Genomic DNA, 26140 nt, shown 5'->3' with positions numbered 1-26140 from the left:
GTCAATTTTCCTCACACCTGACAAACTTGGGGTATTTGTGACCTAACAACTTTAGAATATTGCTCCATCTACTTTTTAATGCAAGTTCCTTTTCCTTTTATGATAAAGTATGGGGGCACCAAGTTCTAAGTTTTTATACCCCCAAACTTGAAACATCTTCTCTTGAAACTATGAATAAACACTAACTTCCTATCTGTAACAATAAGGGTCAGAGAGTCCATTTTTTAATCTTTCATTTCGTTTCTCTGGCTCCATTTTCTAAAGCCATACCAGTTGTGTTTTGCACATGAAAACAGTTCTTATTAACACTTTTCTTAACTCCATCTAAATAACAGCATAATGTGATTCATTACGATTACTACCTGAGTTCAAATCATAGGCCTGTCACTACCAATGGGGTGGCCTAGAATATTTTTCTTCTATAAGCCTCAGTTTCCCCACACGTAAAATGTGTATAAATAAAATGACATGTGTAAAAGCTTGCAGTCAAATGCTCAAAACAAAATTCATTCTCTATTCATTCATCTTTTGACAAATGTTCACTGCCTGCTGAATATATGCCTAGCACTATTAATTAATGTTTTCCCCAACTTATCTTTATAAAGTTTTTAGATAAATAAAATCTTAAAAAAGTATTGCCCTCAAAAGTATTCCACTTAATATATGGGAAAAATCTACTTAAAGCTATCAAATTTTTCTATATAGGAAGTTATAGAAACCACAGTTAAAGAACATATCAAATTTATAAAGCAGTTTTAAAATAAACATTTTTTACTAGTAACAACATTTCATCACTCACTTGATACAATTACTGCTTTGGATTTACTTTGTGGTTCTATGATGTAACCTATTTATGTGTCAAAAACACTTTATGCAAAACTCAAGAACAAATAAAAAGGAAAAGATAAGTGACTGACAAAAGTAACTGCAGTACGCTGACACACTATGCCAAAATCACCTTCCTGTCAGAGGAATACAAGGTGATTTGTATTCCAGAGGAATACAAATTTGTCAGAGGAAGCTGATGGATTATGGGAAATGTGAAAGCTTCTTGTTCTTAAAGTGTAGGGGAGAGGGAGGTAAGGGTTAAAAATTGAATTGCAAAATCTCTGTCAAATGTGAGATACTATGATCTGAAGCATGTCTACTGCACTAAACTCTCACCCAGACTTTTACTTCTAGGACTTCTTTTGTAAAACACAACTGCTATGGCTTTGCCCATGGTAAGTCCATGTAGTAAAAATAAATGATTATATCGAGAAAAAGGAAACTGCTGCCTATCGTATGAATTTCAGTTCCATTGTAAGCCTGGATGATAAAAGACCTGAATATGTGACTCAGAGCTTCTCTATGACTCAGTTTGCTATGGGAAAATCACCTTCCTAAATGAAAATCCTCTATTCATAAAGAAAATCACAGGACATGTAAAAGTGATTTAGAATGCAAGAAAAGGAAATATGTTCTAATTTCCAGTGTGACAATGTACAGACTGTAATATAACGTGCCAAAATCAACACTTCTGTTCTCAAACTAATGGTTTGTGTAATTCTACCTATAGCAAAAAACTGTTTTGTTTTGTTTTGTTTTAAACAATGAATGGTTGTAAGGGGTTAAGGGATGAAGAAATCAGGGTATTATTGTTTTATGGGTAGTTTCAGTTTGGGGTGATGAAAAAGTTCTGGAAATGGATAGTAGTGATGGTTATACAACAATGTGGATGTACTTAATGCCACTGAACTGTACACTCAGAAATGGTTAAAATGGTAAATTTTATGTCGTGTATTTTACCACACACAAAAAATTCAATGCTATTAGCCTTAAAAATGAAAACATAAAAGAATAATGTGTTACTTGTTATAAATTCTTGCTCATCTAGGCTGATAATAAAACCCCCCCAAAGCAACTAAGTTAAAATAAGCACCCAATTAGATTAAGCAAACCATTAACATAACAAAAATATTCTGTCATTGTTGAAAAGACACTAGCCATGCCAGGAGGATATACTTATTAAATTTTATGCACACACAACTTTATGGCCAAGATAATGATAAATTTGTATAACCACATCTTCATTAGCTAAATATCAATAGGAAAAGAAATCATGGTGGGGTCAATACATAATGCAGAACTGAAACCCTTGTTACTACAGAATTATCAAACTTGCATGCAATCTCCAGGTGTAGAAACAAAATACCTGTGAGAATGGAATCTGTATTTTGAATCTCCCCCACACTCTCCCTTAACCCAAACTGGGCCGATTTCCGTTTGCTTACCACCAGTCCTAGTACGAGGGTGCGGACTCTCTCTCCTATTTCCGGTGAAATGTCATTGCCAAACTGCTGCAAGGTAGTGAGGAACCGTTTCAGCTTGCTGAGCTGCCTGGCGCCACAGGCTGGGGGCAGCTGTTGATTAGCCAGAGAAGAAGAGGAAGAAGAGGAAGGCCCATTGCTAAAGCCATTGGGCGGTGAGGGGGCGCCATTCAAGGCTGTGGGTGAATGGCTCGTGCCATTAGTTACTGTCAGAGGGCACAAAATCAGAAAGAAAAAATAAACTTACAGAGAACATGCACAAGGAAATTACAATTAAGTATCCTTCCCTTCCAATCTAGTGAAGTTGGTAATTTAAAAGCTGTTGGGCCTTTTTGGTAAAATGCTTTGACTTCACAGGATTACCAGAGGCTCAGGTACTCCATAACTAAATGGGTGGACTCCTCACACCGCATGAGGATATCCTGCACAGAAGCTGATAAGAAATGGGAGCCGGCTGGAGCACAGGGACAGCCCTGCCTCCCATGCACACATATGCAAACACAGAACAAACAGCATTTTGGATGTCAGCCTTTTGTGCCAGGCTTACATCAATATAACAGAACTATTCCTTTCTAAACTGCTCCCCTAGAGAAAATGGACATTTGGTGGAGACTAAATTTATCACTGGACATTTTTAATCATGTTTTGTACACACAACTGACAGCTGTGTTTATAGAAATACGACTTTCAAGTTTTAACCTTATACCACCCAATTAGAAGGCTATTTTCTCCCCCTCATATTTCTTAACCACTTCTTTAAGGAAAACACCAATTTTATGTAAGAAGCCAAAATGCATATGGTAATTATCAAAGAGTTATTTCTAGAAATCGAAAGGGGACATCTCAGTCCAACTAACAGCATGGATTGGTGGTAACTTCGTAAATTCATTTGATAAAATTTATTTGAACGTCAAGGTGATAATCCATAAGAACTAGGCTAGAAAATTTTGCACATTTCTCACCAAAGAAATGTTGACTTTATCATGTTAGATCTTTATCAAATCCATCTTTTAAATATAATTTTGATAAACTACCTCCAACAATAGTTTGAAGATGTTTTAAGCACCTTATTATTCTTAAAAGTTTCAAGAAAATAAAATGGTCTCGTCCCAAATGAGTACCAAAGCAACCTGTCAAGAAATGACATCTCACTAGGACCTCTCACAGGAGGCATATGCCTATCACTGTGGCTTTGGGTAACAACAAACCAAATACAAGATGACAGTGTTACAACTTGGCACTGTTGCAGGCCCCTGCTCCTTACATGTTTGGAAAGGTCTTATAAAAGGCAGCGCAACACTACATAAATAGCCTGGATGTGTATTTTGCCGAACCCTTATAATCCCAAGGATCTATTTTTGCCTATTAGTTATTTTTCATTCATATACAGATTTCAGGGCAAACAGTCTGTAAATAGTATTATCTGCAACCAACAGCATTTATTAGTTTCACATATCTTTTGATGATATTTTAACCAGGACTTTCAGATTGATGAAAACAAAGCTATCTGCTATTCCTATTAAAATATAGAGAAAAAAAGGGAAGTTGCTATTCTATCAGAATATTCTGTCCTTTCCTTGGATGACACAAAAAGCAATACACTCCACTGATTCAGAACACAAGTCTTGAGCCAAGCTGAAATGGAATATTTAATAAATGTCTGACAAGTTCAAGCCAAGAAAGATGCTCCTTATTTCAGAAAGTTTTCTGTATGCAACTGTTGCATAGAATGATCCCTCTTTTAACTTAAGAATGTTAGATTTTAACATTATTTGTAAATAATAGAAGAAAGTGGTATTAGAAGATCAGAAGTAACCTGGAAATAATTATAGCATATTAACATGTTCCAAGTCAAAATGAACAAACTAAAATAAGGAGCTCCTCATTAAGTCAAAGGAGAAGTTACCGTGGTAATGATGAGTTACAGACCAAAGGCAGTGTTCTTCATTCGCTGAAATCACAGAAGACTACAACTTTGAAACAATAATGAAAAGGCAGGCAAATACTGGCAGTCATACAAATTACACCCAAGATATGATAATTCTGTGCTCAATACCTACTCACTGGCAAACAAATTGTTTGTGTGTGGGGGGTGGGGCTTCATTTCTGCATAATACACTGATGCTGGATCTTGCTGTCCCTTAATTTTTATTTGCAGAAAAAAATTTAATTTGAACTTGAAAAATGAAACAGCAAATGCAGAAATGCCTACTTACACGTTGTTGGTGTAAATGAACTGGTTCTGGGAGCTCCTTGAGTTGTTGGGGGAGGTGGCATCGTGGGAGGAGTCAGCCTAGACGGGGTCTTCACATCCACAGGTGAGTCTGGCATCGTGGAGTGCTTCTCAGTCCGATCTGGAGGATGCCACCATGATCATGTTATTTTACTCCTTAAGCACCTTAGGGTTTTTTTCGTACCTCAGTTTTATGAGAGGTTCATCTTTTTTACAAGCGAGGTAAGAAATCCAACATCTTCTATCAATAAAATAGGCTTATCTACTGAAGCTTAAATCAAGACTTTATCATCCAAACCCCACTTAAGAAGGTGTAGCACAGATGGCAGGACCTCATTTCTAACTGGGTAATTTTACATCCTATTGTTATTTCTGGCTTGGGCAGATGCTACCTTGGTAGTGTTACATGCAACAGCACAACTTCGCTTGAAGCTGAAGCCAACATTAGCAAGAAGTAAAAAATAGATGAGGAAGTGGGATGGTAATGAACCCCTCGGACAGCTCAGAAATAACACAAATCTGAGGCTCTGTTATGCAGGTGGGATACTGTTAGAAGCTGGTGTTTTGCAATGACTTTTTTGTAATACCTACCATCCCCTTTCCATGCTTAGTTTTCTAGCCTAACAGATGAAGCAGGCTATGTCTCCCAGACATAACCTCTCACTTCAATTTTTTTTCTGACCTGTTTGAAAAATCACCACTACATAAATGTCACAAAACGAAGTGAAGTTATTATTGACTTAGAACTTGTGAGTTTATGATCCACCATTTAAAAAATATGAAACCTGAGAAGTCCGTGCACCGCAGCAAAGAGTAGCCCCCACTCGCTGCAACTAGAGAAAAGCCCGTGTGCAGCAATGAAGACCCAACGCAGCCATAAATAAATAAATAAATAAATTTTAAAAATAAAATAAAACATATCAAACCAATACTTCAATTAATAATCTCAGGCAGAGTAAGAATGGAAAAGTCCCAAACTGAGAACTAAAGACCTTTCTAATATTTTTTCATGAGTATGTGACAGGGAGAAATTTCCTAATTACCCAATAATGAACATTTGCACTTCAGGACTGTTTTATACTAAGTATACTTTTCCCTTGGAATTTTAAACTTTTTTCTCAATCTGATCTACTCAAAGAAACAGATCTCCAGTTAAAAAAAAAAGTTTTCTTTTTTTTTTTTTTTTGATCCAATTTTCTACAAACATGTGTACACATGCACACACACACACCCCAAAAATATCTGAGGCGCCTCTTGCGGCCTTAGGCACAGGTATCTCCCATTTGGAGTTTTTGAAAAGTAATGTAACATAGACTATTAATAAAGAATGTGTCTCTTAAAACATTATGATCACCATAGTGAAAAACTCTCAAATTACTTGTCAATTATTAAAATGAAAAGCCCAAATTACTACTATGACAATTCCAAATCTACCTTACCTTTATTCAAAGCAATTTCATAAGACTTGGGTTGCAATAGAACACAATTTTTGAAAGTGGAAATAGCGTTGACACCGTATTAGGGAAGAATGAAAATAATAATCATTCTATTAAGAGCACTGTGAATGATGATCCAGTGAACAGTATCAGGGTCTCTATTTCTTAGTCTCTACTGCTGGCTGAATAACAATGACTGTCCCTATAGTGAATAAGTGTTCTGAGTGAGATGATTGTGAAGACACATGGAGAGCATCTCTACCTTTATCGTATTGTTAAAATTTTGACCTCATATTGCTATTCCAGAACATTTAACGAGTACCAGTGAATAACTTGTTGTAGAGAAATGCAGAAGTTAGGCAGGTTTAAAACCACTTCTTTGATAGTAAAATTCATTGCACCGTTTACTCACCTCAACCAACCTCAGCAACAAGGGAATAAATAGCTTTCCACTTGTGTTGCAGCTGAGGGAAGAGGTATAGCAGCAAATACAAGTCTCCCTAAATAAAGGCAAATATTTTCCTCATGCCAAGGAAGGAGGGATAAAGAGAGGCTTGCCAGAGTCAGCTGGGAGATAACAGTGGGAACTGCTGGTCCATCTGGTTTTCATTCTGCTAACACTCACATGGAGCTGTTAGCGAAGGCAGTCCAGACCCACAGATTTGAAGCACGTGGTTGCACAGAGAGAGAAAGGAAGAGCAGGAGGGGGAAGGGGAAGTGGGAATAACAGAGAAAGAAATAATAAGTATATCGAGCAATAGAAGGAAAGGGTGAGAAAGAGGGAACAGACCAAAAAGCAGGGAGAAAAGAGCCTGGAAAGGGAGAAAGTTACCCTGGACAGTTTCACCACCGCTAAAAGCTGAGCCTTGGTGGGCACAGGCCCTACCTTACTTGATGCAATTCTTGAGCAATACCTAAACTTGGAAATGTATCTTAAACACGCTTTTCATTACTCTTTTTCCAATAGCCCACACTATGGAAAAAGGGAGTAATAAACCATAAAGTTGACAGTGGGTTTCCTCTTCAGACTCTTTTAAGATAAAGTTTGTATTTCTGTCTTCCTCTGCCCAATTTTAGAAAGATTTTTGATATATTCATAATTTTAATTTGAATACCTTTTGAATACCTATCTTGGTCCACTTGTGTAACAGGATTCCTATCCAGAATTTAATAATAATAATACCAACAACAATTATTATAAAACGTAGATGAACAACTTTTTAAAATTCCTGAGATGTTGTCAGTATTTTAGGAGCAATAATCACTGAGCCAATGAATAGCAAAACACCACTACTTCTAACAGGAATACACACAGTCTCTCTGGAATACATGTATACGTGTATATATTTAAGATTTTGACATTAGCCACATTTCTGTGATGGCTAGCTTCACTCTGATGAAATGGAGTTCCAACCCAGAGGTCCTACAAACTTAGACAAAGTGGGACCATATGTAACTCATTCTGTGCTGTTCAGTGCAATCAATCCAGGATTGAAATAGATGATGAAATAACCAGCCAAGCCTAAGCCATACACACACAAAAACGCTCTGGAGTAGAGAGATTTAAGATAAATTCAGAAAATGTGTTTCAAGTATGCTGCGTTCTGTTGCATTTGTTTTGGATTATTAAAAAAAAAAAAAACATTTTGAAATATATATTCTTGAAACTTCTATAGCAAACAGCAAAAGAGCTATGATTCAAGCATAGAAGCATTTCACTCCATTTCAAATTAGAGGATATAGTAAAACCAATATTAAATTATAATATTTCTCATGTAATTTTTTAAGTTCATGAAAATTATACCGTTCTTGCATGTAATCTCTATTTTTAGTTGCTGTAGGGGAAAGCTGACATTATTGAAAGACTGACACAAAATGAAAAAAGAAAGAAAGAAAAAAATTATCAGATCAGGGAATTATGTGTTTTAAAAGAACTGACTTTACTTCTACCTTAATGATTCACATCACTTCTAAACAAGATCTTCCCTATGTGGTAAGTTTTCAACTCCCATAGCAAATATCCAACACATATGTACCAAAGATGGCTGATGCATGGAAGAAAATGTGGCATATATAAATACATTACCGATACCATTTCAATATCCAATTCAATGTCAGGGCCTTCTAGAAGTGGTATGTTTTCCATTTCCCTTTTTGTTGTTGTTGTTTTATGTGAAAAGGTATGGCATAATCTGCCATGGCACTTATTTTACTTTTAGTTAGTTCAAATAGTTCCAGGTGTGTTTTTAAGGTATGAAGCATAGGCATTCTACATTTCCCTTGTTTACATACCATTCTAGAGATGATTGGTGTAAAAAGATTTCAGTATTGGTATAATGAATGGCACGACATTTTCTATCAGAGTTCATCACGTCAATTATAATAGAAGAAATATCTTGGTTTCATAGGTGTTATGGGTTGAGGAACTTTTTGGTCAATTAGTAGTTAGTCCAGAGTTAGTCTTATGTGAATAAGTGTTAGTTACAAAAGCTAGAAGGTATGCACTAAGGAGGATTAAGCCCAAGTGGAACCACGGTACTATTAATGGAAAGGCAGGAGGAACAAAACTGGTACAGAATTTGATTTTTATTTCTCTGGAGAATTTGGCAAATACAGTTCTGACAATTGAGTCATTTAGTGACTCCAGTGATTGGGTGTGAGATGTTACAGGCAACTGTCTGCAGATTGGAAAGGTAGCCATCCAGCCTCCACACCACCACCACCTCATTTCCCTGAAAAACACCTCTGGTAACATTCATTCCTGCTCAGAACCCTTCAACAATGCCTAAGAATAAAAGTCAAATGCTAATATTTTAAGCTGGATGTACTGATACAGTGGGAAGGATATTTAGCAATAACAGGAGAACTTCCAAGTTAAGTCAGACTTGGTTGCAAATGTAGACTCCTGACCATCAGTAGTGGGCCCTCAGGCAAGTGAGTTACCCTGAGCCTCAGTCCCTCATAGGAATGGGGATACAATCCTCTACCTCATCAGGACCCCACCACAGCGCCTACTCATATTAGATACCAACACGTGTGAGCTCCGTTCTCTTTGACCTTCCTCTTCATGATCCATTTATGGGTTTATTTCCAGTGTCTTTCCCCAATTCTATGCTGTCTATATAGGGCACCCTGACATTACTCCTTGGCTTTTCTGCCTTTCTTTATCATGCTGTTGTTTCCTTTATCTAGAAGAACCTGTCCCATCTTATACATTATTCACTGCCCATTATAGATTCCACATCCTCTTACAGCTTTTCCCAGTTGCCCCAGGTGTCAACCACATCAGGTTTCCTCTGCCTCTCTTTTAGCATTTATCACAGCCCATCTGTACAATAGCTGTATATGTGAATGTGTATTATACACTCTAACACCCCAACCAGTGAAAATAGTAAGCAACTTGATAGCAATTTTTTTAACTGCCTCCTTAGGAAGACATTTAAAAAATAAACACAACCATGGTTTTCACTAGAAGCATGGTTACATTCCTAATTTTTACAAATCCATTCCCTATATTATAGCCAGTTCAAAGATAGCAACCCTAATTTCATGGCAAAAGACAAACACAGAACCATCAACAGCATATAAATATATGAGGAAATAGAGTACAGGTAATATGAGAAGATACTGAAAATCCAAAATTCAGTTCAACTGTGCAACCCACTTATTATGTGGTTTCAGGCAAGTGTAAGAATGACCTGTTACCTCATGTCTTACCACAGGTGTTATATGAAGATTGCTATATCTGAAATACAAATCTGATCTGACCTACTCCCTGATTTAAAACCTTTGGGAGTGTCCCACTGACCACAGAATGAAATATATGCTCTTCAGCTTAGCTTATGTCACAGATACTGTTGAGTGCCTACTCAACAGCCCTCATCCCTGTCTTCCTGCTGAAGAGCTCTAACTTTGTTCGGGTACAAAATTTGGGGGGCCAGAGTCTCCTTGTTTTACATTAATCAGGTTATCACATTCCCCTTATCAGCAACAGGTTTCAGAGGTGAGTGTTGTGCTCCAATTCTGGACAATGGGTCATGAATGAGGCCTATGGAAAAGGTTCTAGGAAAGAATTCCTCACTCTCTAAACAGAGACCCAAGAAGAAAATAGCCCTTCTTCTTCTGATAGGCACTACTGTATCTATAAGTGATTCCTTCACTTCTTTGGAGTCTGCTTTTCTTATTTATAAAACTAAGCATCCTGGAATACGTGACCTCAAGGATCTTTTGCAAACTCTAATATTCTCTGGTTTCTTTTTCCAGATATGGCTTATGATCATCTCAAACATAAAGGAGACTACCCAGAGAAAATATATCTGACAATAAAGTGACCACTAGATTTCCTCTGTCCACATAAATTTCTATGTCCACAAGAATATGTCTGCACAGAAATTTTTTCCCATAAACATTAAAATTAATATGTACCTCTAGTTTTCAAATACATTTTCAATCCTCATTACTAAATCTCCATCAATGAGTTGGTTACAAAATACCCTACAAAATGTCCAAATTTCCCTGTTTAGTTATCATCAAAACACTCACTTTCACAGCTCAGGTTCTTGAAAGAGTAATCTACACTCACTTTCCTTATTTCCCATTCCACCTTACATGTACTTGGAGGGGACACCTGTAAGACTTTATGCCTAGAAAGTTTCCCTCCCAGTACAGGGACTTGCCATGCCCTCTAATCTCATAACTACCTTGGGAACTACCATGTTCTTTCGTGACCTTGTACCCAAGATACCAGTGGCTGGTCCAGGCACAGCGCTTAGTCCAAGATGGGCAATCTCAGGAAAGGAAAACAATCTCAAGGACTGTTTCCCAAGGAAAACCACACTGTCTACTGCCCTCCATGTCCAGAGAGCAGGCCTGTGTTGAAAAAGAAGGCAGCTAACAGACAGAAAGAAACAAAGAAGTGGCAAGAGATCATCCTTATAGTGCTTTGTAGTAAAGTTCTTCACTCTGCTGGATCCTAGGCACCAGCTGCATCTCTAAAATTCCTACAATTTGGATCTTCCAAACAATCCTAGTCAATCAGTCCCTACTTTGCCTAAAACCTAATTTGAGTTGACTTTTCACGCAAAACCAAAGAATCCTGACTAAAATAACCCTGGAATGTAGCATCGATGTATTCTCTTAATTCCCACTGAAACTCTTCTAAATAGTTTCTTCATTATTAATCCAAGAAACACTTGTATCCTTTATCTGGCATCCTTGTAGCAGCTGACACTGTTCAGGACTTCCTCCTTCCTGAAACATATTGTCCCCATGATACCACTATTCTAACACTCTCCTCATGTTTCTTAGGCCTTCCTGGGTGCTCCTTCTCAGTCTCTTTTATGGGTTCACCCTTCTTCACCTCTGTGATAATTACTGTTATTTTCCCCCAGTGTTCTTCTTCAAAGTTTCACTCTATACCTTTTCCTTAGTGACTTCATTGGTGCTGGGATAGTTACACCATGGCCATTATGCAGATAACTTGTACCTATAACTCTAGCCCTAATATCCTTTCCAAGTTCTAGAACCAAATATCTAGAATGCTACTCATTTCAACAGCCTGAATTCAAACCCTCATCATCCATCATCTCTCACCTGGCCTAATCAACAATCCATTGAATGGACTCCCAGATCTGACTATTCATCTCTGATCCATTCTCCAAAGACCTTTCATAATGCTAAGCATAAAGTCCTTGTGTCTTAGTAGGGCATAGAAAGACCTTTGTGACTCATCTCGTTCCCATCCACCCCCATCCATTCAGTAACTCTTTACTGAACTACTTATGGCTCTCCAAATGCCCCTGGGTCACACAGGGTTCCACTGCATTGCATCCCTTTCCTGAAATACTCTTCACCCCACCACTGCCTGGTTAAGTCCATCATTCCTTTAAAACTCCATTTGGGTGTCACTTCAGCCAGAAACAACAACCCTCCCATCTCAGGCTGTCCCAAACTCCCCCACATTTCCCTATTTCACTCTCTAGTTCCTCTTATGGCACTGATCACACTGTACTTAGAACCAACGTCAGTCTTTCCCACTAGTTCATGATTTACTTAAGGGAAATTATGACATATGGTTTGTTGTTATAGTCCCAGCACTTGGCACAATGCTTGACACATAGAAGGTTCTCAATACATTTAATATTTTAAATGAATATATATTGCTATAATGTCATAATGTAGGCAGATGGGGTAGGGTGTCCTTGGAGAAAAAGAACCAGATACAGCTTTTTGACATAAGAGAAGCCATTTTAGGCCTAAATCATTTTGTGATCTAAGCCTGGCCACAATGCTTGTCCTTGAATAGGTCTCAGTAATTAATGATTTTAAGGGAACAAAGGAATGCAGGAACAGAGGAAAAAGCAGTCAAGAAACAATAGTTCAGCAATAAATCAGAGTCCTAGTTTCTCCTCAAGGGATATACATAACCATCTTATACATATCTTGGAGTTGTTTTACAGGAACTAAGGCCTCCATCCAGGTGGAGGATGGTAAGGTAAGACCCCAGAACCTAAAGAAAGATGATGTTGACCTTTTCTGACCCTCGTGACTTCAATCAACTAAAGCTTAGATTCTGTCACCCTTTGCCCCAATTCTATGTAGAATTCTCCTCTGCTCAAGCCCCATCATGAATATGCACGTAGCTTAAAACTCCCCCAGTTTTGCTGTTGGGGAGACACTGCTTTGGGAAGGATCTCCAGTGTTCTCCTTACTTGCTGCAAGTAATAAATCCTTCCTTTTCCCGATCTTTGGCTTGGTTGTGTCTTTTGCAACACCCACCAAGAGGGGAACCCAGTTTTCAGGTAACAATAAGGCATGCCTTTCGTCACAATTTTGAAACACTAGAACTTTCAAGAGACATGACAGATTTAACTTAAGATACAATCATCTACATCTTTTTTCCATCCTTAAAAAAATCCTAAAAAGAATTTCTACATTAAGTAACCAAATATAAATCTTTGAATTGGATTATTGAGTTCACCAGTTTTAAAATGCCTTTCAGCAATCACAATATATTTCCTAAAACCTTTTATATTAGAAAAGGAGATTTGTAAGGCAATTTATACACGTATGACATAGCCTCCAAAAGCTCCCTTTTTTACAATAATAGTATCAGCGTAGTCATACATCATACATATGTACATTCAAAACAAAGAAAAAAAAAACATATTATGAACCAAAACCAATTTTTTCCACATTTCAAAGTTTTCCTGTTGCTTGTGTATGGATGGTAGGATTATAGATTATTTTTAGTTTCTGTTATCTTTCTTTTATTTAAAGTTATGCAATGAACATGTTTTATTTTTACAAGAAAAAAAAAAAACCCACAAAAACCCTTAGGATAAATCACCTAAAATCAGGCGTTAGGCACTACACCAAATGCCCTGCATGCTTTATCTCACTTTAAAATCTCACTATGAAAGGTACTACAAATTTGACCATCTTAATAAAGGAACTGAGGACCAGAGAGGGTGGATAATTTGTTCGAGGTTACAAGCTAGAACTTACTCCAGGTCGTCTCAGAGTTCATTATCATCTAAAACTAATATTATTTTATACAAGATCTGGAAAACTGAAATAAAGAAACATTCAGTAAATATTAAACCTAGAGACAGCATTATACTAGAACTGCACCTTCCAAAACTACTGTACTAGCCACATATGACCATTTAAATTTTAATTAATTAAAACTAAATAAAATTAAAAATTTAGATCCTCAGTCACACTAGCCACCATTCAAGTGCTCAACAGCCATGGTGACATGGCTACCATACTAGAAAGCTCAGTTATAGAGTATTTCTGTCATCACAAAAGGACAACGCCGTAATCAAATAATGGCTCTGAAATGTTACACTTAGAAACAAAAGCTCCGTGGGAGGAATCCATGGAAGTGTCCACGCAGCCTGAAAGTGTGGGGATGGGGGAAGGAGTGCCTTTGACCTCATCCTAAACACCTCCCATTCCCATTCAGATGTTTCACTTGTTTTATAGGTTGAGCTTCTGCATATGATTTCATTTGATGGGTAAAAGGAAAAATAAAAGTTTGAAACCCAATGACTAAGATAAGTGAGCTCTGAGGAAGCAGGAGAATAAGTCATGTTCAGTCCAAGTAATCAGTAAACACTGGGATAACTATGCTAATGAGAACAACGCCAAGGGTTCAGTCCTGGAAGAAGCTGGCCAGCAGCTGAGCCAGCAGCTGGTCCAGAAACAGGGATGACTGCCTAAAGCAGGACATCATGCCTTTAAAGAGCGTGAGTTAAGATGGAAGACGGCAAAAGAATGAGGTAAATCCATACTAATCTATCACAATTTCTAGAAAAATAACTTCAAAAATCTCTTGTGTCATCTCTTATAGGGACAATGAATTTCCCTTCACTTCCTCTATAGCACTTAAGTAGCTAGTACTTGAAATACTTATCTTGTTTTTGAATGTTTCCCCAATCACAGTGTCAACTTCACAAATGCAGAAAATTTTGACCTATTTTGTTAACTCCAGCTTCCACAGCATTTAGAAGAGTGCCTGAAACGGTAGGCACTTGATAAAGATTTGTTGAATGAATGAATAAAGAAAGTAAAAGCAAGGGAAAAAGTAAAGCGAGTTTCTGACAAAACAGGCAGAGACATATTAGTAACTCTATGGTTACCCAGAGTGGGCCAGAGGATGAGTAAGCAGACAGGAGACATGCTGAAAGCACACACTCATTTAAATGGAGTAGAGGCCCAACATAGTCTAAACCAGTTCACTCATTTTTGACAAAGATGACCTGCAGCCCACCAAGAGAAAGCACTATAAACATTAATAAGTACCCAAATGGTGGTTCTGGTTAGAAAAATCAATTACGAATTTCATAAAGTGTGGAAAGGAATGTGGGTCTTATAAATACTGGTAGACTCCAGGCATTAATTGTATGTATAAGCTCCTTAGAAATGTCATCTCTCCCACATCTGTTATTACCTTCACTCCAGTGATTCTGCTTCAGAGTCTAATAACCACTTCCTGGAGGTAGCTCCTGGAGCCACCAAGGGGATATCAAGCAGCCTGGGGTTAACTATGGTACTTTAACCAGCATAGTTCCACATTAATCTGTTTTAAGATTTAATGTATTTTAAGATTTCGTTTGGAAAAAAGGAACCTCTTGTTTAAGAAAGACAAGTTTGAAACGGCTGGCACAGGCAACTAGAGGAATGTTTGCTGAATGACTGTGATAAAAACACTAAGGAAAAAACCACAACTCTTAAATACATAGAAAAGTAACTCCTGCTTGCATAAAGAGCAGAGAAAGACAAAGGCATCACCAAGGGCCCATAAATTGAACATAAGCATTTATGTAAACCCCTGCTGCCAAAGTGCAGATTATTCCAGAAGGTGAAAAAAATCATTAGATAGTGATCCAAACCTTTAACAATCTCAAAGTACACACAATTTTTTACTCCATCAAGATTTGTCTTATTTGCCAATGACAAAGAAGGCTATAGAGCCAGCTCTGAGAGCTGTCGCAGAAAAAATGGTAGCATACACATCCAGCTGCAGTCAATTATGATTACCTAGATAAGACTTAGTAAATCTAGGCAGAAAATTATGAAGGTGCGCAGAGTATGTACCCATGACTAAATCACAGACAAGCAAATAGCAGAAGCTCAAATGAATATTTGTTGAATTTAATTGAATGTACTCTTAAAAATAACCAATCGGTACTGTTAGTGTGGACTTCACATAATAGGAAATGGGAAAGCACAGAGAGTTTTTAGGCAGCTGAATTATATACTCATTTTTATATTATAGGTATATGTGGAACAGAGAATAAATAGGGTAAGAAAGGCAAGAGGACCGGATACCAAGAGTGTAGGCAAGAAATGATACAGCATCCAGCATGGAAGTGGCCCTAAGAATGGAGAATAGGAGGGAGATTCAGGAGACATTTGAAAAGTCTGTGTCAAATTCACAGAGCTTCGTAACAAAATAAGATAAACCTTGAGTAAGTAGGAATCTAGAGGTGCATGGCAATGTGAAAAAGCAAACCCAAACACGACAGGAAGAACCATTTGGAAAAAAGTTCCGTTAAGTCATAGTGACTTAGAGGGATCCCTGCAACACTCTGTTGTTCATATATAAAACACACTAAACATCTTCCTCTCCTCCCACAGGTGCCACCATCAAATTATTCTCCCTCCTAAACGTGTTTCTCCATCTCCATCACCATCCTCGGGCACTACCATCTTCCACCAGGACTTTTTCAGGAGCTAATCTTAACAACCCCTCACCCCATAATGCCATCTGTTTACCATACAACAGATGGAATAATCTTGTCAAACACAAATGTATTCACTCGTCTAAATAACAGCATTTATTCAAAAATATCTGAGCCATCTACAAAGTGCTGGGTACTATTTTATACAACAGGGAGAAGGCAATAAAAACAAAGGAAAATCACTGCCCTCAAGAATTTTATATTCTAATGATCAGATCAAGTTACTACTCTAAATATTTTAAAGTGTTTCAATGGTTTACCATCACTCTTAAGATAATATCCAAAACCCTTTAAGTGACCTAGAACAGTAGATAGACTTAGTCTTTGCTTACCTCTCCTCTCTTATCTCACATCTCATTGGTTTAATCAGTTGCAAGTTTCACCTCACCTCACGGCCTTTCACTTAGCCAAGAAAACCCACCTCAGCTCAAATTCACTTACTCAAAGGTGTCCCTGATCCCCCCTCCCCCCCCACCCCCTGTGTTATAAGCTCTATTGTACCATCTAACTGTTGCTTACAGAGCTTACAGAAACTATTAAAAATAACTGTATAATTACTTGTTGTCTAACACCCCCTACCAGACAGGACAACGCTCCATAATGGCAGGGAGCGTATCATTTCAATATCATATATCAACTCAGTCCCAGAATTTATCACACTGTTAAGAACCTAGTATAAGTAAATTGTGGATAAAGACATTTTCTATTTAAAAATACAGATTTGGAGGTACAAGTAGAGCAAAGCAATTGGATTCCTTAGTTCCCTTAAAAGGAATTTCAAAATTTCTTCGATGATAGAGATAATAAAACAATGGTGATAATAACAGAACCAGTCTCCCAAATTCATACTTAATCCTCACTGCAATGGGGCTTCCACCAACACCATTCCACCCAACCACTCCAGCATAGGTACAAACTTTTTTGTGGTTAATGCAAAAGATATCAATCAATCTTTATCTTACTTGAGCTCTCAGCAGTCTTTGATCTGTCCAGCCACTTCTTACTCCTTTTCTCCTGTAGTATCATTCTTCTAGTTGTCACTAGGAGTTTCACTGAGTTCTCTCGGACCCCGGCCCCTCCTATGAGCCAGGGTCTCACCTTCTCCTCTTCTGAACTGCCTTCAACCCCTCTGCTCTCTCCTGGGAACCAGATGAGTTATCTAACTACTTGCTTAACAACTCTACCCAGATATCCCATTGACAGCTGTATTTAGAATCAAATCTACCATCTTCCTGAGGAAATCTGTGCCTCCTCCTGTACTTCAATCTCTATCTCCAAGCTGAAAGACCACAATCACCCTAAGCCTCCTCCCTCTGCACCGTCTTGCTTCCACATCTAATCCATGCCCCGTATCCTATCAATTCCACTTCTAAATGTTGACACCTTTAGGATCCACCCTCAGTTGACCTCTGACCTGGGTTCAGAACCTACAGAGCCTCTGAATGGTTTTCTTTACCTCTAGGTCCCTCTCTGCTCAAATCTTCTCCCCTTTGCTTCCAGAGCAATATTTTTAAAATATGAATCTGACAAAATCTTCTTATAATCCTTCTACAATATATAATCTATTTAAAATCTTTCTACAATTATAAAACTTGGTCAGGGAAAAGAATGAAGGTTCTTCTCTTCTTAACTCTGTATCTCGGATGTCTAAAAAAGGACCTTATACACAGTAGGTCCTTAAATAGTTTGTTGTATTAAGCCATTTAAAAAAAATTAAATTATCAAGATGTCCATTCTACTCCCCTTTGGTATATACTGTAATCATTAAATATAAAGCAATCCCAACTAAAATACTAACAAATTTTTTCCAGAATTTTACAAATGTTTTAAAAGTTAATTTGAAATAAAAATGAAAATAGCTAGGAAAACCAGGAAATGAAATGTAATGAGGAAATTGAGTCTAACATTTGTTAAAATGCACCATAAAACTACAATTTGAACAATGTGCTACTGGTATAGAAACAGATAATTCAGCAAAATAAAAGCTGAAAAGCAGAAAAAATATAAAGCTCAGAAATGACTATATAGCTAAGAATTCAGTATATGGTAAAGATGACTTCTAATATTAGTGAGAAAATGATAAAAGCAATTCAATGAACTCTCTTTGGAACTACTAGACAACAATTTGGAAAAAATGAAGTAAACCCCTGTCTCATATACAAAGTCATTCACTTCCCGTATGAATAAAACTTTAATATAAAAATGAAAAAAAAAATACTAAATATATAGGTATTTACTTGTTTACTCTTAGGATTGGAAAAGAGAGTCTAAACTATAAGAAAGGCAGAACCAATAACGGCACTTATTAATAAATTTGAGTACAGCAAAAAATACCATAAACAAAGTAAAAGGCAAGCAACACCCAGGGAACAAATATTTGTTATGTGACAACAATGAATTGATATCCTTAATATATAAATAGTCCCACTGAATCAATAATTAAAAGTCAAAAAGCCCATCAAAAAAGACTGTTAAACAGCAGGAATAGGAAATGCACAAAAGAAAAATAAATGACCTATAACCCTGTGGAGAAAAAAATTTAACCTCACTAGTATTTTTTTACATTATTAAAACAAGATACTCTTTAATCTAACAGATTGACAGAATTTTAAAAATGATAATATAGTATTAGTTACAATACAAACTGGCACTTTAACACTTTTGTAAAATGATACCAATTTTCCTATAGGACAATTAGGCAATATGTATCAACTGCCTCTAAATTATATATATCCTTTAATATACCAATTCCACTGTTTAAAAATTATCCTAAGTAAATAATATCAAGTGTACAAAGATGTTTATAATGAAGAAGACTGGAAATAACCTAGTTGTCCAACTATGGACATTTGGCAATTCAAATTCTAATAGAACCATACAGTAGAACATGATGATGTGTATATTTACATGGAAAGATACTACAAAGATATATGCTTTGCAGGATCCTGTTTAAAAAAACAACTATTTTAAGACAGTTATAGATGGATGGATGTGTCTGTATTTGTGTGCACAAGTAAAAAGTCTGGAAGGATATGCATACAAAGGATCTACATCAGAAATATTAAGAGTGGCTATCTCTTAAATCAGTGGTTCACAATATGGCAGAGCTTTCAAATATACTGTCAAACAGTCATGTTATAAAAAGCCTTTTTCTTTTCAATTTTTTGCTCAGTTTTAACACTGTATTTAAACAATTCTAAGACCCCTCTATTTTTTCTTTATATCATCTCTGAAACTGGGATAAGTACTCTAAAACCATGGAATCAAAGCATTATTCATGCTTAGTGGCAGCACTTTTTTCTGGGAGCACTTTTTTACTTGTAAAATAACCATGGGCCTTAAAATCAATTTAGATAAAATATAGCACACCTAGATTTTTCTAATGAAACTAAATGTGAAAAAAATTAAGAGAAAAACATACTTTGCTCTATTTGGAAGTCTACCAAGGCTGTTCAGCTTCAGTTTGAAGGAGCAAAAAACTGGGATTCAAGACAACCAAAAGGGGGAGGGGAGGGGTCAGGAGGTAGGGTTCTCTACAGGGGCTGTAGCACAGGAAAACCCTTGAACATGTCACAAAGGTAGAAAAAGTGCCTTATTCACCTCAGTATCCCAATCATCTAGCAGTGCCTAGCACCAGTGTCTATTGAGTAAAGGTATAAATGCTCTTTTAGTAATAAAGAAGTCTACACACAGTACAGACAGAAAGGAAAAGATCTCAGATCACTTAGCAGGGGAGAATCCAGAAGTATAGTAGCACACCATGAGAGCAAAATCCCCAAATAAATGATCAAATTCTTTATAAACCGTTCAAGGAGCACCATACAACATAACAGAACCCTCCACTTAAAGCTGTTTCACTAAGTTGTCTAGAGAAGGGTTCCCAAAGACAAGTTTGGACTGCCTATGAATTATATTAGCAAATTCTTTACATATAACAATATTTACACACCACATGAGAACTGAAGGTATGTGTTTAAATGGACATTTCTCTGACTTAGTATGGTCAATATATAAAAAGATCAAGTCTATAAATTCTACACAGTTGGGTTAATTTCACATTTACTATTTCTTAATAGATTCTGCCTCAGTTAATATTCTGCATAATACAATTTTTCATGGAGGCCCATGACCTTATTTAAATTAATAAAGTAATTCAGAGAAGGTACCCTAATTAATTATTGCTAATAAATATTCCCTAAGGACAGAAGCTCAAGTTCTGTTTACCAAAGAAATAACTGCACATGTATATTCAGATGTATCTAAGTAAGTCCATTTTCCCTTATATCAAGACACTTCAAAAGCAAGCATATCTTTTAATCTCAGGAAGACCATCAGGGAACCAAGAACTATAAAATTCTATCTGGCTACAGTCTGAATGACACATTTTTACAATACACACCACCTTAAGTTCTAGGGATGTGCCTCAAGTAGACATGTAAATAAATTCAAGTTATTAAGTCCTTAATGTAGCCTCATCTGTACATATACTTTAAGTGTGGGTAAATATGTTATTAAATTAAGATGACAGTCTAAATTCCCATCCATTTACTAGGAATCATTTATATTTCATATAGCACTAGAGATGTCTTCTCTGAGTTTATGAAGAATTATAATGGGAGGAAGTCAAACCAAACATTGATGGACAACTGCAAAGAGCATTCCATGTACAAATGAAAAATGTTGCTTGCAAGAGATATATAAGATCATTTTCAAAAGCATGACCTCCTTGATACTCTTTGTCAGATAAATTAATCACAAAAGTAATAAATGTCTAAATACGAAGGAAGCTGTTCTCATTCAAGGTTCACCACATTATTACTAACTTGTTACTAACAATAACTCAAATTAGTATATATCCAATCACCCCTATGATAATATCACTACTACTACTTCCTTAAAAAGCAAAGGGGTAGAATTTTTGGCACAGGGCAAACACCAGCACAGAAGTCCACTCTCATTGTGAATGTTGTCATTCCTTGAGCAGCAGCAAGAAAAAGATGCTGGGAATCTCTGTTTTGAGGGGTCAAACCAGTGCTTATTATTACGTGCCGCTCCCTTCTCAAAATTACTGCCCAGGATACCTCAGGAAAGTTACTGGAGACTAATAAACCATTTCACAACTCTTCATCATCACTCTCTGAAAAATAATAATTTACTAGTACGAGCTTAGATTTGCAAGAAAACACTAGCTTTTGCCCTGGTAGATCATATTTTATGTCTACTTGGCCTGACTCTAGGCAAAATTATAAAGTCAGCGACGTTTATCTTCAGTGTCTCCCCTTTCTCTTTGGTTTATCTTCCTTTCAGTACCTCCCACTATTCCTCACCCACGAGAAATCTGTAACTCTTATCCTACCCTTAGTTTAAAGACAGTAAATTGTGACACCCACCTAGACCCAACGTCCAGAGCTTCAGATCTGTCCCAAGTGTCTACTTCTGGGACTAAAGTTGCAGTAATCATATAATGGCAGTAACTAATTAGTGGCACACACACACACTTTTCCTCATTTTGTGACTCAGAATTACCTGAGTTGAGGGGCAGGGGGAAGGGTAGAGGAAATGCAGAAAGAAACACCATGCAATTGAATGGAGGGAATTTATCTTGTTCCTCTCTTCTGCCCCGCCCTGAACACATTACTGAGTGCTCAGTAACACCTAACCCTTTAACAAACAAACATGGTCCTTCTCTACCTTAATTTGAAGGATAAGCTGTTATAGGTCTTTTATAGCAGCAGTCGCCAACCTTTTTGGCACCAGGGACCGGTTTTGTGGAAAACAATTTTTCCACGGTGAGGCGGGGGGTGGGGGGGAGGCATGGTTCAGGCGGAGCGGCAGCTCCCCTGCCACTCACCGGGGGGGGGGGGGGGAATCCCTGTTTTATAGGGCCTTCAGGAACCAAGGAAGTATCAGTGGGAAGGACAGGACAGTATCACAAACAGTTCTAGGCAGTTACATATTGAAGGATATAATCCAATGTCTATGGAACATCTATTTATGAATATGATAAATCCTAGAAAGTTACTATTTTCCTTCTCCCCTCTACAAATGGTCAGCTCATTTTCACCTTTTCTATTTTCAGCATCAGTGTCACCTCCTGAGGGCATCAATCCTTCCCTGGCCATCCAATCTCAAGCAGGTTTTTGTGCCCCTTTGTTTCCTTCACATACTTGGAAAACTCAAAATTCTTTTACATCCTTTTCCTTGGAGTTTAGTGGGCTCCCACCCCAGAATCCCAGCCCCAGCACAGTGTCTGGCACAGAATTACTACAAAAGACCTGCTAAAACAAAATTTTAAAGACAGAATTCTAACTTTCAAAGGGGCAACAGTAGAATGTGAACTAGTTATAAAACCAGTAAGAAAAGAAACAGGGAGGGGTCATGAACCAGAAACACAAAGGGAGGGTTAATAACCGTGAGTTCATGCTAAGGTCAAGGTTAGATGGGCGGTGTGATAAAGCAAAGAGGAAAAGCTGAATGGGACAGAGAAAATGAAGAAGGCTTTCCAGATTAAATGAGCCTGAGCATGTCCAGCCTGGTTGAGCCCCAGACAAGACGAGACAAGAAAGACAGTAAAAAATGAGGGTGCATTAATTAATCTTGAAGACATCATTTGACTTGCCTCAATCCTCCAGCCAAATTCTGATAACCTCATGCCCTATTTAAGCAAATAAAGTGAGGTTATCAGGCATAAAGCCCTGCAAACCTCACCCTCAGAACTCCTGCTTCTCTGCACCTGAATCTTGAGTTTCAGAAGAGGCAACTTCTGTCTCTAGAGGCTTCACTCTACCAATCATTCCACCCTCTCCTTAACTTGAGCTTGTCTGACTCTACCTCTTCCTTCCTAGAACCTAGGCATGCTCAAATCTCTCCCACCAAGAACAAACCAACCCCTCTCTCCATGTAGACGGTGTTCCCTCCATCCTTCCACTGGCAGGCTTCTGAAGAGTAGACCTCACTGGCTCTGTCTACATCATCTCTTCCATCAACTTTGAAACGCACCACAAACAAGCTCCAACAAAGGGACAGAGGTTTACTGGTAACTATTGATATATTCCTTCCAGATGGCCAAATCCAAAAGGCAATCTAGCCCCTCCCAATTAACTCCTGGTCCCTCTGCAGCATTTCACACTATAGACCACTCCCTCCATGAAACTCTTTGCCCCCCTGATTTTAATGAGACCTGACTCTCAGATGCCCTGGTAGTCACCAGGGTTCTTTTCGAGGCTTTTCTCTCTTCACACCATACATTTGCCTCCATTCCAAAGGTTTTAGCTATCACCTCTGACTTCAAATCAAGATTTCCAGTATACACATCTCTACTCAACAAACCTGTGGTCTAGCTCCCTATGGAATATCTCAGCAGTCATATAACAGATAAACCTGAAAGTTAATGCTCTATTGATGAATTATTCACTATTCTGGTTGATGGCGATCAGTTGTCCAAATAAGAATTCAGAGTCATCCTAGACACCACGACTCCCCAGTCCCTGGCTCCACATCCAACCGATGTATTAGAGCCCTTTGGTTCTCTCTAGTTAGTACCCCTAGAGCCTGCTGCTCCCAGCCTCCTTCTCTTTTTCATTGATACTAAAGCCAATCATCATCCTATCTCACCAAGCAGACTGCAGATTTCATCTTCTTCAATTTACCTTCTACATCACTTCCAAAGTGATATGAACATTCAACCCAACAATATGATCCCTCTGCTTAAAAGCCTCCAGTTACTTTCCTTTCTGCCACTCCAACCTATAAGACAGATGTCTACTTCTGATACTTCCTCATGCTGTAAGCTCTAGCCATGCTGGTTCATGCCTTAGCATTCCTGTTTTATGTTCTTCCCTATATTTAAAATGTCCTCTGGCAACAAGAAGCTTGTGATCTTTCAAGACAGAGAAGAAATGCCACCTCTTCCATGAAGGCTTCCCTCATTACCCTTGTTCCACATTCAAATTAGAGAGAGATGATCACTTCCTTCTTTAGGCTCTACTTTGCATATATCTATTAGAGAACTTAGCATCATCCAATTGTTGTGCTTGCAAGTGTGTGTCCAGGTGTGTATACTATGCACACATACACATACATTCCTTAGAAGACTAGGCCCACATCCTATGGATTATTCCACCCCAGCATTCTGCACAGAGCCTAGTAAGTAAATGCTTAGTAGCTGGCTCTAAATAAACATTTGATGGCAAACTGCTGTAAGTCAAAAACACTAGAATTTAGGACAGCAAAGGAAAGAAAGTCATCAAGTTAAAAAAAGAAAATCATAGAAGGTGAGAAAGAAAATAGCATTTCTACATTAGACCCTGCCCTGAACCAACTGGGAGTTAGAAGGTCTGGCTCTCTGCACTCCAAAGCTCTCTGCTCCTTCCCCTGTCATAACACAACACACATCTTATTGTAAATAACTTTATGTGTGTCCTCCTTGCTTGGGAGAAATATCACTACTATTACTGTCAAAATATCTTAATAGCAATTATATTTATTGAGCATTTACCAAGTGCCAGGTACCTTGCTAAACGCTTTACATATGTTAACTCATTTAATGTTCACAATAGGCCAGTGCTGTGAATGTTATTAATATTACCATTGTACAGATGGAAAAAGTGAGCCTTAAAAAGATTAATCAATTTGCCCATTGTCCTGTAGCTAGTGAACAGGATTCAAAGCCAAGGAGTATGATTTCAGGGCCCACGCTCCTGATTCAGCTACTATACTATACTACTAGCGCGCCCCCCCCCCCCAATAACCCACCATCAAATACATAAATAAAGGCCACCAGGGATCTAGGAAGGCATGGGCTACGTTTGGCTTATTTACTACTTGACACATAGTAAATGCTCAGTAAATATTTGCTGGCCGACTGGCTGGCCAAATAAAAGATTATTTAAAACTCTGTGCCTAATATATATATATTTTTTTTCTATAAAATGAAGGTGTGGTTCTTTAAGATTTCTTTCAACTGTAAAAATTCTATGGTTTTAGTATATGCAGGTAAAGTGCCTGCTGCCTATGATACGGTGATGACACATTGGGAACAGTACAGACAGGTAACTAGGAGCGTGGGTTGTATATCAGCAGGCCTTGAAAGGAATCCTAGATACATCTCCTAACCTGGGAAAATTCCTTGATCTGTGAATCTTTATTTCCTCACCTTAAGATATGGGTGGTCCTAGCAACTGCCTCAGTAGGTGATTTTGAGGATTAAATGAGAAAATATGAATGTGAAGCACTTACACAATGTCTAGAACTACTCAAACACTAAATAAATGGCAGCTATTACTGAAATACTCAGAATCAGATATTGACTGATACACTCACACGAAGTGAAAAGGTAAGCACCTGCTCATGAAACAAACACAGCATTCTCACAGGAAGACTATGTCGTATTTCATTATTTTACTGTCCAAAGCTACATCTTTGGATTCAGCATGTGAGTTAGAAAGAGAAAATTTAGCAAACAACTATATTTTCATTCAGAATTGTGGGTTCTTATTCCTTTCCCTTGTGTCCCTATTTGTTCATATCCAGATAATTCACCCAGACCTCAGTCTCTCCCATTTCTCATTTCTCTCACTAGAAGACATATTTCTTTCTTCTTTCTTTCTTTCTTTATTTATGGCTGTGTTGGGTCTTCATTGCTGCGCATGGGCTTCCTCTAGTTGTGGCGAGCGGGGGCTACTCTTAGATGCAGTGTGCAGGCTTCTCGTTGCAGTGGCTTCTCTTTGTTGCGGAGCATGGGCTCTAGGCACGCAGGCTTCAGTAGTTGTGGCACTTGGGCTCAGTAGCTGTAGCTCGAGGCCTCTAGAGTGCAGACTCAGTAGTTGGGGTGCACGGGCTTAGTTGCTCCGCAGCATGTGGAATCTTCCCAGCCCAGGGCTCAAACCCATGGGCAGGCAGATTCTTAACTAC

At 37.9% G+C, this 26140-nt stretch overlaps 1 protein-coding gene across 1 annotated transcript in view; it reads right to left on the bottom strand.

The window, feature by feature from the left end:
* The window catches only part of RUNX1T1 (RUNX1 partner transcriptional co-repressor 1), a 127789-nt gene that overhangs the window by 50277 nt on the left and 51372 nt on the right, over positions 1 to 26140 (bottom strand). The window contains 2 exon segments of the mRNA XM_036830511.1: positions 2274 to 2515; positions 4526 to 4663. Coding sequence (XP_036686406.1) covers positions 2274 to 2515; positions 4526 to 4663 — 380 coding nt within the window.

This window comes from Balaenoptera musculus, chromosome 17, assembly GCF_009873245.2.
Source record: "Balaenoptera musculus isolate JJ_BM4_2016_0621 chromosome 17, mBalMus1.pri.v3, whole genome shotgun sequence".
Lineage (NCBI taxonomy): Eukaryota > Metazoa > Chordata > Mammalia > Artiodactyla > Balaenopteridae > Balaenoptera > Balaenoptera musculus.
This window is presented reverse-complemented; position numbering and strand designations above follow the sequence as displayed.